Here is a 12465-nt window from a genome sequence, read left to right on the forward strand (position 1 = left end):
CTTTTTTAATTATTTCAAGTTTGAGGTAAACAAAATCATTTTGCACTGTATAAAACATTCATGTTCAAATCTTACAAAATGTCATGTCAATAAAAGGTCTGTACATGACATAAACTATAAAAACAAATAGACCATAAATATCAAGAAATGGCTTACTTTTTTGGCGTACAATTTTAATTACATAAAAAAAAGATTAATAAATTTATTGACAAATGTATTTATTTATTTAAATACCACTTTTCATTTTAACAAGATTTATAAATTGTAAAAAATTTCTTAAAATTTCAAAATTTCTTATTTAATAAATGACATTACACATTAAAGGCTAAATGATAAATGGAGTTTAATATTTCTAAAATAATTTATTAATTTGTCCGAAAAAAAAAAGAAGACTGCTCACCTCGGCAGCCAGTTTCTTCATGTAGGGGTCAATCTCATCCAGGAGGTTGTAGCCCTGCTGATACAGCGAGTACTGCGCATGCATGAAGGATAACATCTGCACAAGACAGGACAGATACAGATGCAGATGCTGCACGGTCCACGATAAACCTACACATTCACATACACCAGCACTGACACTCACCGCATCCAAGATCTCAAACTTCTTTTTGGCTTGAAGGACGTTGATCTAGATTTAGGAAAGCAGATTTATATGAAACACTGGACCACAAAACAGCCATATGGAGTACTGCTATATTTCTAACAATACATTGCATGGGTCAAAATTATCAATTTTTCTTTTATGCCAAAAATGATCAGCGTGTTAAGTAAAGATCATGTTTCATAAAGACATTTTTAACATAAATATATCAAAACTTAGTCATATGCATTGCTAAGAACTCCATTTGGACAACTTTAATGGCGATTTTCTCAGATTCCAGATTTTCTCAGCCAAATATGATCCCATCCTAACCGTGTGGAGACGGAGTGTTTCTGTGTCTCTCTGTTACCTGCAGCACATAGTCCAGTGCGAGATGTCGGAAGCACTTGCGGGTGAAGTTGAGGGTGCTGGTGGCTTCCTCCACCTCGTGGGGTTTGTTTCGTGGTGCCTGGGCGTTCTTCACCTGTGCGATCTCCAAATCTTCTCTCACCTTATCAAAGTGCTTCTTCGTGTCCTTGAATTTACGCACGTCACTGAAAGTACAGACGGACATGCATTATCCGAATAGACTAATGAATACAAAGCTGCTGATGTGGAGGCTTCAGTAGGAAATGTCATTTTTGAACAGCAACATGAGAGGCAGTTGCGCTTATTTGAACAAAACACGTCTGAAATATTAATGTTGTCTGATATAATTGCACATGACCGATCAGTTGGAGCTAATAAAAGCTTCATATCGCAGCGGTCTTCCTGAAATGCCATTAGTTTTGCCGTCTAAATCTTCCGTCCACTGCATTATCAGTGATCATCTGTGATAAATGAATAGCAACCTGCTCTCAAGAATCCCATTACGCTCCACCAGGATCCATTCATTATTAATGAGCTCCAAAAGTCAGATCATTATTTATAATCAGCCTGCGGGAAGCACAAAGATAAAAAACCCTCCTTAGAGAGTGTTTGCTAGTGAACGCTTTCACATTTGCTGGCCACGGCAGGGTGACACTTCCACATCTCTGACCTTTCTGAGGGATATCAGCAAGTTTAATTTTCATATTTTAATGCATGTCATTTTAATGCATGTCAGAAGAGCAGGTACCAACAATATGATTTCAATAAACTGCAGCATTTCTGAACTAAACATGCTAATGAACGTTTATTTTGGTATGAACTTTAAATTTATAATATTAATGTAAAAATGTGTATTACAATAAATACACACACAAATATTTGTACTGTAAAACATTATCAATATTATTATTCTCAGCAAGTTTAATTTTCATATTTTAATGCATGCAATTTTAATGGAGATAAGATGAGGTACTAACAATATGATTTCAATAAACTGCAGCATTTTTTTATGTACAGCTAAACATGCTAATAAACTTTTATTTTAGTAAGAACTTTAAATGTATCATTTCAATGTAAAACATTATGATATTACAATAAGTACACATAAAAGATTGTACTGATTATTATCACCATCATCAGTATTATATTATTTAAATACGTCTTAATTTTTAAATAAATTATTGCAATAGTTATTATATATATATATATATATATATAAATTACAATTCTATATCATATATAAGCAAAACTTAATATTGAGACTGAAAACAAAAAAATACAAATAAATCAACATTAACATCACAAAAAAAAATTCTCAGAATTTTAAAAAAAATAAGATTTCTTCCAAATATCAATAGTGATAATATTGATAAAACTGTGTTATAAGATATAAGTCTAAGTCAAATATAAGATCCTTCTCAGAGTAAGACACACAGCAGTGTACAGATATGGTTCAGTAAACTCACTCTTTAACAAAGTTGTGCAGCTGCAGCTTGACTGATCTCTGGGCTTGATCAAACAGGATCTGAAAACCACAAAATAAAAATAAACGTGAATAAAAATACCACTCTAGTTTGAACAAACGCCATCCGAGTATCTCTTTATCCGGTTTTATAAATGAATATATGCAACAACAGACAAGCCTATTTTAGAAGAAAACAAAGAAAGCAATAACATTTATAAGGAAATGTTCACCAGTCAACATCCTATATTAATCCAGGAACAACACTCTTATCAACAAATTACTGTTTTATTACTCAGAAGGTAAGGTTAGCACAGTATTTTAGACCAAACACCCATAACAAATGACTGCTGATCATGAGAAACTGGAATACTGCATGTACTGCTCCACTGTCAACACTAGATGGTGCTCTGCATTTGTTTAATCTGAGCTGTATGGATGTTAACCTGTGAGTATGAGCTCCCAACACACATATCATCATCATCATCATCATCATCATCATCACAGCCCTCTGCCTCATTGAGATTCAGCACAAGTCTCTGAACAATACTGAGCTGATCTCATATGCCACGCTGCAGCGACGGAGGAAATATAGGTCACTCGGGCAGGGAGCAAGCGACATGAAGGAGGAGAAGAGCAAAGGAAACAACAGAAAAACAAAGAGAGGTGATGCTTCAGTCCCATCCACATCAGCACAGAAGCATTAGTCTGACATCAAGAGAGCGCTGCACCTTCAGGGCTGATTTACAGACCACAGGAACACATCTTACTATGATTGTAAACAATCACAATCGCAGATTTTCATATTTGTGAAATATTCCGTATTTATTACTTTTGGGTTAAAAGGTCAAAGCATTTTTCTACACAGACAGTCTCAAATTACTTGAATTAAATTGCTCACATCAATTTATTATTGAGGTACCAACTATTTCAAATAAACCTCCCCTAAATTACACATACAAATAAAATGTGTCAATAAAACCATATAAGTGGGCAACTCACACCGAGAACCAAAGACTAGGGCTTGGAAATATGATGTTAAAAACTGTTCATATATTTACATTTATATATTTTAGATTTATATGATGAATATAAGAAAGATTGTTTCAGTATGAATTTAAATAAATTGATATAATGTGTGTGTATGTGTGTAGGTGTTACAAACACACACACACACACACACACACACACACAGACGCAGACCTATATACTGTAAAATTCATAAAGTGAACACCTAATATGTGTTATGTAAACAATATAACTAATTATCTTTTTTTATATAGATTTAGATATACTGTTTGCATTTATTTTGACAACAAAAGTTAAATACAACATAAATACACTTCTAAATGTATTGTTAAATATTTTTTTTTATAAAAATGAATGAAAAACAGTTAGGTAAAAAAGTTAGACGCACACACACACACACACACACACACACACACATATATATACATGTATATACACACATATACACAGTGCTGTCCAAATCATCCTGGCCCTACATGAAAAATAAATTCCCCTCCTGTTAAATCATATAAGGACTGTGATTAACCACATTATTTTAGAAAGCTGAGCTTAATATCAAAAGCCACAGGTTTGGTTACTGCCGGACCTGTTGAATTAAGAAATCACTTAAATAGAACCTGTCTGATAAAGTGAAGCATGCTTAAAGAGCTAGAAAAGACCTACAAATAGAGAAAACTTGGAACAGTGGTGAAGCTTCCCAGGAGTGGCCTGCCTACCAAAATGACTCCAAGAGCGGGACGGCGACTCATCCAGGAGGTCATAAAAGAACCCAGAACAACATCTGAAGAACTGCAGGCCTCAGACAAAAGCCGTGTGTGTCCCGTTACATCTGGCGTAAAACCAGCTCCGTATTTCATTGAAAGAAGATCATACCAGCAGTCAAACATGGTGATGGTAGTGTGATGGTCTGGGGCTGCTTTGCCATAATTAATGGAAGCATGAACTGCACTCTATCAGAAAATCCTGTCCGGCCGTCAGTTTGTGACCTCAAGCGCGCTGGGGTTATGCAGCAGGACGATGATCCCAAACACACCAGCAAGTCCACCTCTGGATGGCTCAAGAAAGGTTTTGGAGGGACCAAGTCAAAATCCGGACTTAAATCCGATTGAGATGCTGTGGCATGACTTTAAACAGTCCATTCATGCTCGAAAAGCCTCCAGTGTGGCTGAATTAAAACAATTCTGCAAAGAAGAGTGGGCCAAAACTGCTCCACAGCGATGTGAAAGACTCATTGCAGTTATCGCAAATGCTTACTTGCAGTTGTTGCTTCAAAGGGTGGCACAACCAGTTCTTAGATTTAGGGGGCAATTACCTTTTAATGTAGGGCCAGACAGATTTGGAAAGCTTTTTTTTCCTTAATAAATGAAATCATTGTTTCAAAACTGCTTTTTAGATTTACTCGGGTTATCTTTATGTAATATAAAAATTTGTTTGGTGATCTGAATCATTCAATATTATGATCTAAAAGTCAGTAGGGCTGTAAAGCCAGATTCTGATGTTACGCCCCAAATGAATACATTTAAAACTAAGCAGATCACTTCACTCTTTCTTAGTGGGGGTCTCTTTATAGCTCAATAATCTCTAGCAGGGCCCAAATAAGGTGCTTGGTGATGAAGGCCGATGCTTTTGTGCTCCTCTGTGCCTCATGTCAAGGTTTACGGCCTCCCCTACAGTTAGGCAACAAAAAACCCTCGATAAAACACAGGACTCTGTTTTTCGAGACGCCCATCACTAAACAGAGCTTGAACAGATGCAGTGACTTATCCTGCATCCAAATGGCCTTTAAATGAAGCAGCAGGTTCTGGGAAACCAAGAACCCAACCGACCGCCCGTCTGTCGCAGCAAAGCGCGTCTCGTTCTTTGGCAGGAAGGGAGAGAAACGCCCTGTGTGTGGTCCACTGACTGACATATTGTGGTTGAATACATTTCCAAGTGCTAAGTGAGTATTAAATCTGAGCTCTGTTTGAAATAACACAAAGACACCAACTTCAGAAATGCATACTTAAAAAAAATATATATACATAAAGAAAAAAATAAATAACAAGAATGCAAAGCCCCTACATAAAATAACATACAGTTTATTTAATTAATTTCATTTATAAATAACAAATATTTAAAATTTTGAAAATTAATTAAATATAAATATATGTAAATATTTAATATAAAAAAGTAATAATAGTTATAATTTTAGTAATAATTGTATATACATATGATGTTAATATGCATTTTTATGAAATATTTATGAAATATTTAAATAATATAATAATTTATATATATATATAAATTACATGCACGTTACGCAATTTATTTTTTACAAAATAAATGATATTTTTTCAATGTAATAATGTTAATTAAACAATTATGTCGTATTTAAATGATATAATTAATGATAACATAAAAATGTATAATTTGTATTTATATATTTGTAGGTCTGACTTTTGAAAATATATATTTAATACATTTTCATGAATATACAAAATTTATAAATTTGACCTATTTACTATTAAAATAAATTATGCATTATTTAAATACAACAATTTAATTGAATAACAACACATTATTTAAATATAGATTTATTAGATATAGATATATATTAGAAGTAGATATAGATAATAAATTTTCTTATTAAAAAAAGAGGTAATTCATGCATTAATGCTGATGGGTTTGTGCTCTATTTTGTTTTCCCTCCTGTCTTGTGTTGTTTTTCTGAACACATTTGTGTAAATGTAAGAGCGTGTGGCTTTGCTGAAAAATGTCCTGACTGGCCTTTACTGTCGCGTGTGCTCTTCCTGTGCTTAATTCCCCTGTATTTCCTGCTCTCTGCACACAACAGTATGAAGGGCTAACCAAAAGGTTAACTGTACTCACAATGACAAAATGTCAAGTAACCCCACTGATATATCAGTAGGTTAGCAGCTTTAGTCTCAGCAGGAGATTTAGGACTATCTGTAACAACGTGAGGCTCATCAGATACCTCCAACACGCAAAAGCCCCTCAATCCCTTTTCCCACTTTCCAGACAATTCCTGTATTATTGGGATAAAGAGCTGAGGAAAGAGTTAGGAAGTTATGTCATTTCTCATTACTTAGCTTCCCAAACAACTCCCTAAACACCCCTCTTTCTTTCAAAAGACCTTCATCTCCACATACTATCACTGCATTTCACAGTTTGATTCATTTCCTTCCAACAGTATATCTCTTAATAAACATGTTGTCCTGAAATCAGGTGAATTCCATTCATTCTATTATCTCTGTTCTGATGCAGAAAAACATTGTTCCATTTAAGAACACAGAAATGCCTTTTCTAGCAATATACAAAATTCACAAATAAAATGTGCAAACTAATTTTGTGATAACGTCTGTCTAGTATAGACAACAAATGTTTAGTTCTATTTTAAATTAGGTGATTTTTTTCCCCTTTTTACAGTTACCAAAATTTTGTAATCTGTCATTGATCAATACTGTAGATCAAAAAAATTTGAAAAAGTGTTTATATGAAATGAAAAAAAAGAAGGAAAAACATTCAAAGTAAAGGTGTTAGGTGTTCACATGCATGTTTATATGTTTATGATGTCTGATAAAGAACATGGTTAATCGTAAGCAGTCTGTATGCACTTCAAGTTAATGGAGTAAATGATTACTTTTATGCACATTTTAAAATAATAAGGTCATGAATTAACTGGATTATTTTAGAAACATTTTAACTTTACACATGCATGTACATTTTCACGTGAAACTATTTCATTTAAATATATATTTGCAAAGAAAAATGTTTAAATTTATCAAAAAAAGAAAAGAAAAATTAAGCACAAGCCTATTCAAAAATAAATAAAAATAAATAAATAAATAAAATGTTTTAAAAGCACTAAAAACATGCAATCATTAATATACACCAGATATATACAGTATTTATGTATATATATATATATATATATATATATATATATATATATATATATATATATATATACAGTTAAGGTCCGAAATATTACCTTTATATATATATAATTAATGCAAATTGTATTAATAATGGAGGGGTGTTACATCCCTGTTGTCTCACTGTAAGTGCTCCTGTGCACTGATGCATGTGTTTGTCTTTCTGCATCCATTTCTATAAGTGACCCTCAATCGTTTATGTTTATACCTCACTGCACACACTACTCAGGTGCTGCCAAACACATACCCCCCCCCCCCTCCCCCAGCAAAGCAGGATTCAGTTCCCAGCCCTCTGATGACCCTGCACATTAACCTGGTTTGTGATGTCAATTCCTCATGTGGCGCTGCTGGCCTCTGTACAGCTACTCTACAAAGGCCCAGTGCTCGGTTCTCAAAAGAGGGCATCAAACAGGCACTGAGTTCACAGACAGACAGCCTGCGGTGCACGGTTCAGATTTAACACCTCAGAGAGAGCTGGAAAACAACACACTTATAGAATGAGCAGATGAGTCAAGTCAATTAAGTCTACTTTATTGTTAATTCTTCCACATGTACAGCACATACATACAGAGAATTGAAACTGCATTACTCTCAGACCTTTGGTGCATACAGATAAATTACAATTAGAGTTCAGTGGTGACTGAGACAAAAGAGAAGAGGGAAGTTATGGTCGGGAGGGAGTTCAGCTTCCTGATGAATGAGGCTGTCCTTCAGTCTGAGAGGGCTTTACGGGTGAGACGGGTTTCATAAATGTCCTGGAGGGAGGGGAGAGAGACACCAACGATCATCTCAGCTGCTCTCATAATGTGTTAAAGTGACTTGCAGCAGGACGCATTGCAGGGACCATACCATACAGTGATGCAGCTAGTCAGGATGGTCTCGATGGTGTAGGGCTCCTCCACTTCTCAGTTTGCGGAGGAAGTAGAGATGCTGCTGTGCTTTCTTAGCCAGTGCTGCAGTGTTGTTGGTCCAGGAGAGGTCCTCTGTGATGTGCACACCCAGGAACTTGGTGCTGCTCACTCTCTCCAGAGTCGCACCGTTGATGATTAGAAAAACGTGTTGACGTGTTGTTCAACAACAATCTCCTTCGTCTTCTCCACATTCAGACGGAGATTATTGTCCCCGCACTACCCGGCCAGGCGGCTCACTTCGCTCCTGTAGCTTGTCTCATTTCTGTTGCTAATGAGAGCCACTGCTAACTTAATGAAGAGTTTGGAGTTGTATGACGGTGTGCAGTTGTGGGTCAGCAGAGTAAAAAGGAAGGGGCTCAGCATACATCCTTGGGGGGCTGTGTTCAATGTGATGGTACTGGATGTGTTGCTCCCGACCCGTACTGTCTGAGGTCTTCCAATCACAAAGTCCAACAGCCAGTAGCACAGCGAAGTGTTGAGCCCCAGCTGGACCAGTTTGTGAATGAGCTATTGAGGGATGATTGTTGATGAGTGTTGAATGTGTTGAATTCAGCAAAACCCTCCTCATCCATGTGTTTGGTTGTTCAGTAAAGATATAAGGTTATCTGTTGGTTATTTATTTGTTGATTCTTTTAATTGTGATGATTTTGCCTCAGATTTAACAAAAAACAACCAATTTACAAATTAGAATACTTCATAAAGACCAAAGAAAATTAAAATGAAGAATTTTTATTTTTTTTTGTGAACTGTTGGCCTTCTGGAAATTCTGTTCATTTACTGGACATTGCACCCCAAATCATCACACACTGTCAAAACTTAACACTGGACTTCAAGCAACTTGGGCTATAAGCTTCTCCACCCTTCCTTCAGACTCTAGGACCTTTCAAAATGAAATACAAAACTTGCTCCCACTCTCATCTGAAAAGAGGACTTTGGACCACTGCGCAACAATCCAATTCTTCTTCTCCTTAGCCCAGGTAAGGAGCCTGTGACATTGTCTGTGATTCAGCAAATTCCTTGAAACGTCTATGTGTGGTGGCACTTGATGCCTTGACCCCAGCCTCAGTGTATTTCTTGTCAAGTTCACTCAAATTCCTGAATCAATTCTGCTTGTGCATCTTTTTCTTCCACACTTTTTCCTTCCACTCAACTTTCTGTCAACATGCTTGGATACAGCACTCTGTGAACAGCCAGCTTCTTTGGCAATGCATGTTTGTGGCTTACCCTCCTTGTGAAGGGTATCAGTGATTGTCGTCTGGACAACTGTCAGATCAGCAGTCTTCCCCATGATTGTGAAGTGAAGTGAAGTGACATACAGCCAAGTATGGTGACCCATACTCAGAATTCATGCTCTGCATTTAACCCATCCAAAGTGCACACAGACAGCAGTGAACACACACACAGCAGTGAACACACACAAACCGTGAACACACACCCGGAGCAGTGGGCCGCCATTTATGCTGCAGCACCCGGGGAGCAGTTGGGGGCTCGGTGCCTTGCTCAAGGGCATCTAAGTCGTGGTATTGCCGGACCGAGACTCCTGAGACGCAAACTCTCTAACCACTAGGCCACTACTTCCCCTTGTGTAGCCTAGTGAACCAAACTGAGAGACCATTTTGAATGCTCAGGAAACCTTTGCAGCTTTTTTGAGTTGATTAGCTAATTGGCATGTCACCATATTCTAATTTGTTGAAACAGTGAATTGGTGGGTTTTAGTTAAATCTGAGACAAAATCATCACAATTAAAAGAACTAAAGACTTAAACTACTTCAGTCTGTGTGCATTGAATTTATTTAATACACAAGTTTCACAATTTGTTCTTTTCCACAACATTTTAATTTATTGAGATGCACTTGTATATTATAAATTGTATACATATATGAAATTGTATAAAAAATTATACATAAACATAGTTGAGAGCATATTTTAATTGAATTTTTAAATTATATATATATATATATATATATATATATATATATATATATATATATATATATATATATATATATATATATATATATATTTATTTATTTATTAAATTGTGTGTACAGAACATAAACCACACACACACAAACACACACATAAATGTTACACTATACTTTAGTTTAGTTCTATTACTATAAATATATTATAATTTACATATATAATGATTATACATAATATACTTTAAATATATTAATATTACTTTTTCTTTTCACTATGTATTATCTACTTACAACTATTAAATATTAAATAATACTTCAGTTTAGTTCTATTACTTTATTTTATAATATATACACAGATATATATATATATATATATATATATATATATATATATATATATATATATATATATTTTTTTTTTTTTTTTTTTTTGCTTTTGCACAATTCTGTTACTGTTTTGTGTCACCACCTGATGTCAAATATAAAATGTAGGTCCTGAAGCAAAAGCGCTGCTCTAGTTATCATCTCTTATAACCAGAAAAGACATTCACAACAACAGACAGAGCATCATATATGATTTACACTCAACACAAGGATCATTCATGATTCACAGCATCGCAGCACGTTAAATCATTCACACACATCACAACCAGGGCACCTTCTCTAGAGCAGAGCGACACATGAGGGAAAACACATTAACATTTCACGATCCGATGACACCGTGAGGCGCTCTCAGCGGATTCATCCCGCAGTCACTCATCTGAGGAGAAACAAATGAGAAAAACAGCGGACATACCATGTGATAGTTGACAATCTCCTGCAAACTCTCGCCACACTTCTCCAGACAGTCCTGTGAAAACACAGTCATCATTACTCAAATTTGATCATTTTCATTATCAAGACCAAAAATGTATTATGAGGTACTGGTAATTCATTCGCATTTTTGTTCTCATATCATCATCTATTCATATTCTGGCCCATGTAAAGTCCGTCCGCCCGAGGAAAACAAGCCCCGCTGAGCGTGCAACAGCTTTTGTCAAAATGGAAATGTAATTGAGGGCCATTTACAGTGGAAAATGCAAATAGCAGCAGGTTTTAATAAGATGCTCAACATTAGTCAGCTGGGTACAAGGAAAGAGAAGCCAAAAGACTCTTAATAGCATTTACAGATGGCGGCAATGAGTCTAACCCAACTGGCACTACTGACAGAGAGAAATGAGAGAGTACAGGAGCCCCGGCCTGCTTCTTTTTGACTAAATCCATGTCTAATCAGGGTCAAAGAGTGTCTCAAAACAGCAGCCTGACGCCCTCATGTCAGTGAGCCTGCCAGTAAAGAGCTCAAAATTAAAAACAGACGCGAGTTTAGGGTTGAAAAATGACTACAATGGAGTGATTTATGGTGTACAGTTTTGCTAACAGTTCTTGAACGTCTATAATGTTTATCTACATCGCCATAAGAATGTAATGAGAGAGGCTACACATTTTCTTACCGCAATCTCCTCTTTGGTTGCATGCAGTGAGGTCTGACTTATGAATTAATTACTTTTATGAGACTTTTTAATGAAGTGATCCAAAAAGAGTGAATTGGACTGAATCAGCCAAATGTCTCACTCATTGAATCAGTGTTATGTTTGTGAATTTGGAAGATTTACTTCCCAGAAGTATACTTAATAATAATAATAATAAATTGCAAATGTAATAAATAAGTGGTAAATAACAATAAATAACAATAATATAATAAATGAATACTAATAATAATGAAATTAAAACTAATAATAAACAAGTAAACTATACTATTATTATAATTAATAATAAATATAACAAATCTACAATAAAGTAAACAAAAATATTATATAATTCTAATAAAAAATGTAAATGTTAAAATGATTATATAATTCTAATATAAATATACAATTATTAATATAAATGTAATTGTATATAATATTATATACAATTAAAATATAATAAAAATAATTACAATTATATTATATAATTAATGGAACAAATTAATAATACAAATATTATACTGTTATTATATTTTTATACAATTAATATATATTATATTTATTATAAAAATAAATAACTAATATATAGTAAATAATAAATAATAAATACAATAAAAATGATACCTTTAAATACAAATAAAACAAGTTATAATAATAGTGATTAATATATAATAAATAATGAAAGAAAAATAAAACAAAATTAAAGTTTTAAAGCTAAAATTTTTAAAAGTATAATTTTATATAATAGA

The 12465-nt window shown here is 34.5% G+C and overlaps 1 protein-coding gene across 2 annotated transcripts in view; it reads right to left on the minus strand.

The window, feature by feature from the left end:
- The window catches only part of LOC128011773 (arf-GAP with coiled-coil, ANK repeat and PH domain-containing protein 3), a 68011-nt gene that overhangs the window by 23646 nt on the left and 31900 nt on the right, over window positions 1–12465 (minus strand). For both annotated transcript variants that reach the window (XM_052594481.1, XM_052594479.1), the window contains exons 4-8: window positions 11008–11061; window positions 2416–2474; window positions 951–1134; window positions 584–628; window positions 401–496 (exon numbers count right to left, since the gene is read on the minus strand). In XM_052594481.1, the coding sequence (XP_052450441.1) occupies window positions 401–496; window positions 584–628; window positions 951–1134; window positions 2416–2474; window positions 11008–11061 (438 nt within the window). The remainder of the gene's footprint in view (window positions 1–400; window positions 497–583; window positions 629–950; window positions 1135–2415; window positions 2475–11007; window positions 11062–12465) is intronic.

This window comes from Carassius gibelio, chromosome B23, assembly GCF_023724105.1.
Source record: "Carassius gibelio isolate Cgi1373 ecotype wild population from Czech Republic chromosome B23, carGib1.2-hapl.c, whole genome shotgun sequence".
Taxonomy (NCBI): Eukaryota; Metazoa; Chordata; class Actinopteri; order Cypriniformes; family Cyprinidae; genus Carassius; species Carassius gibelio.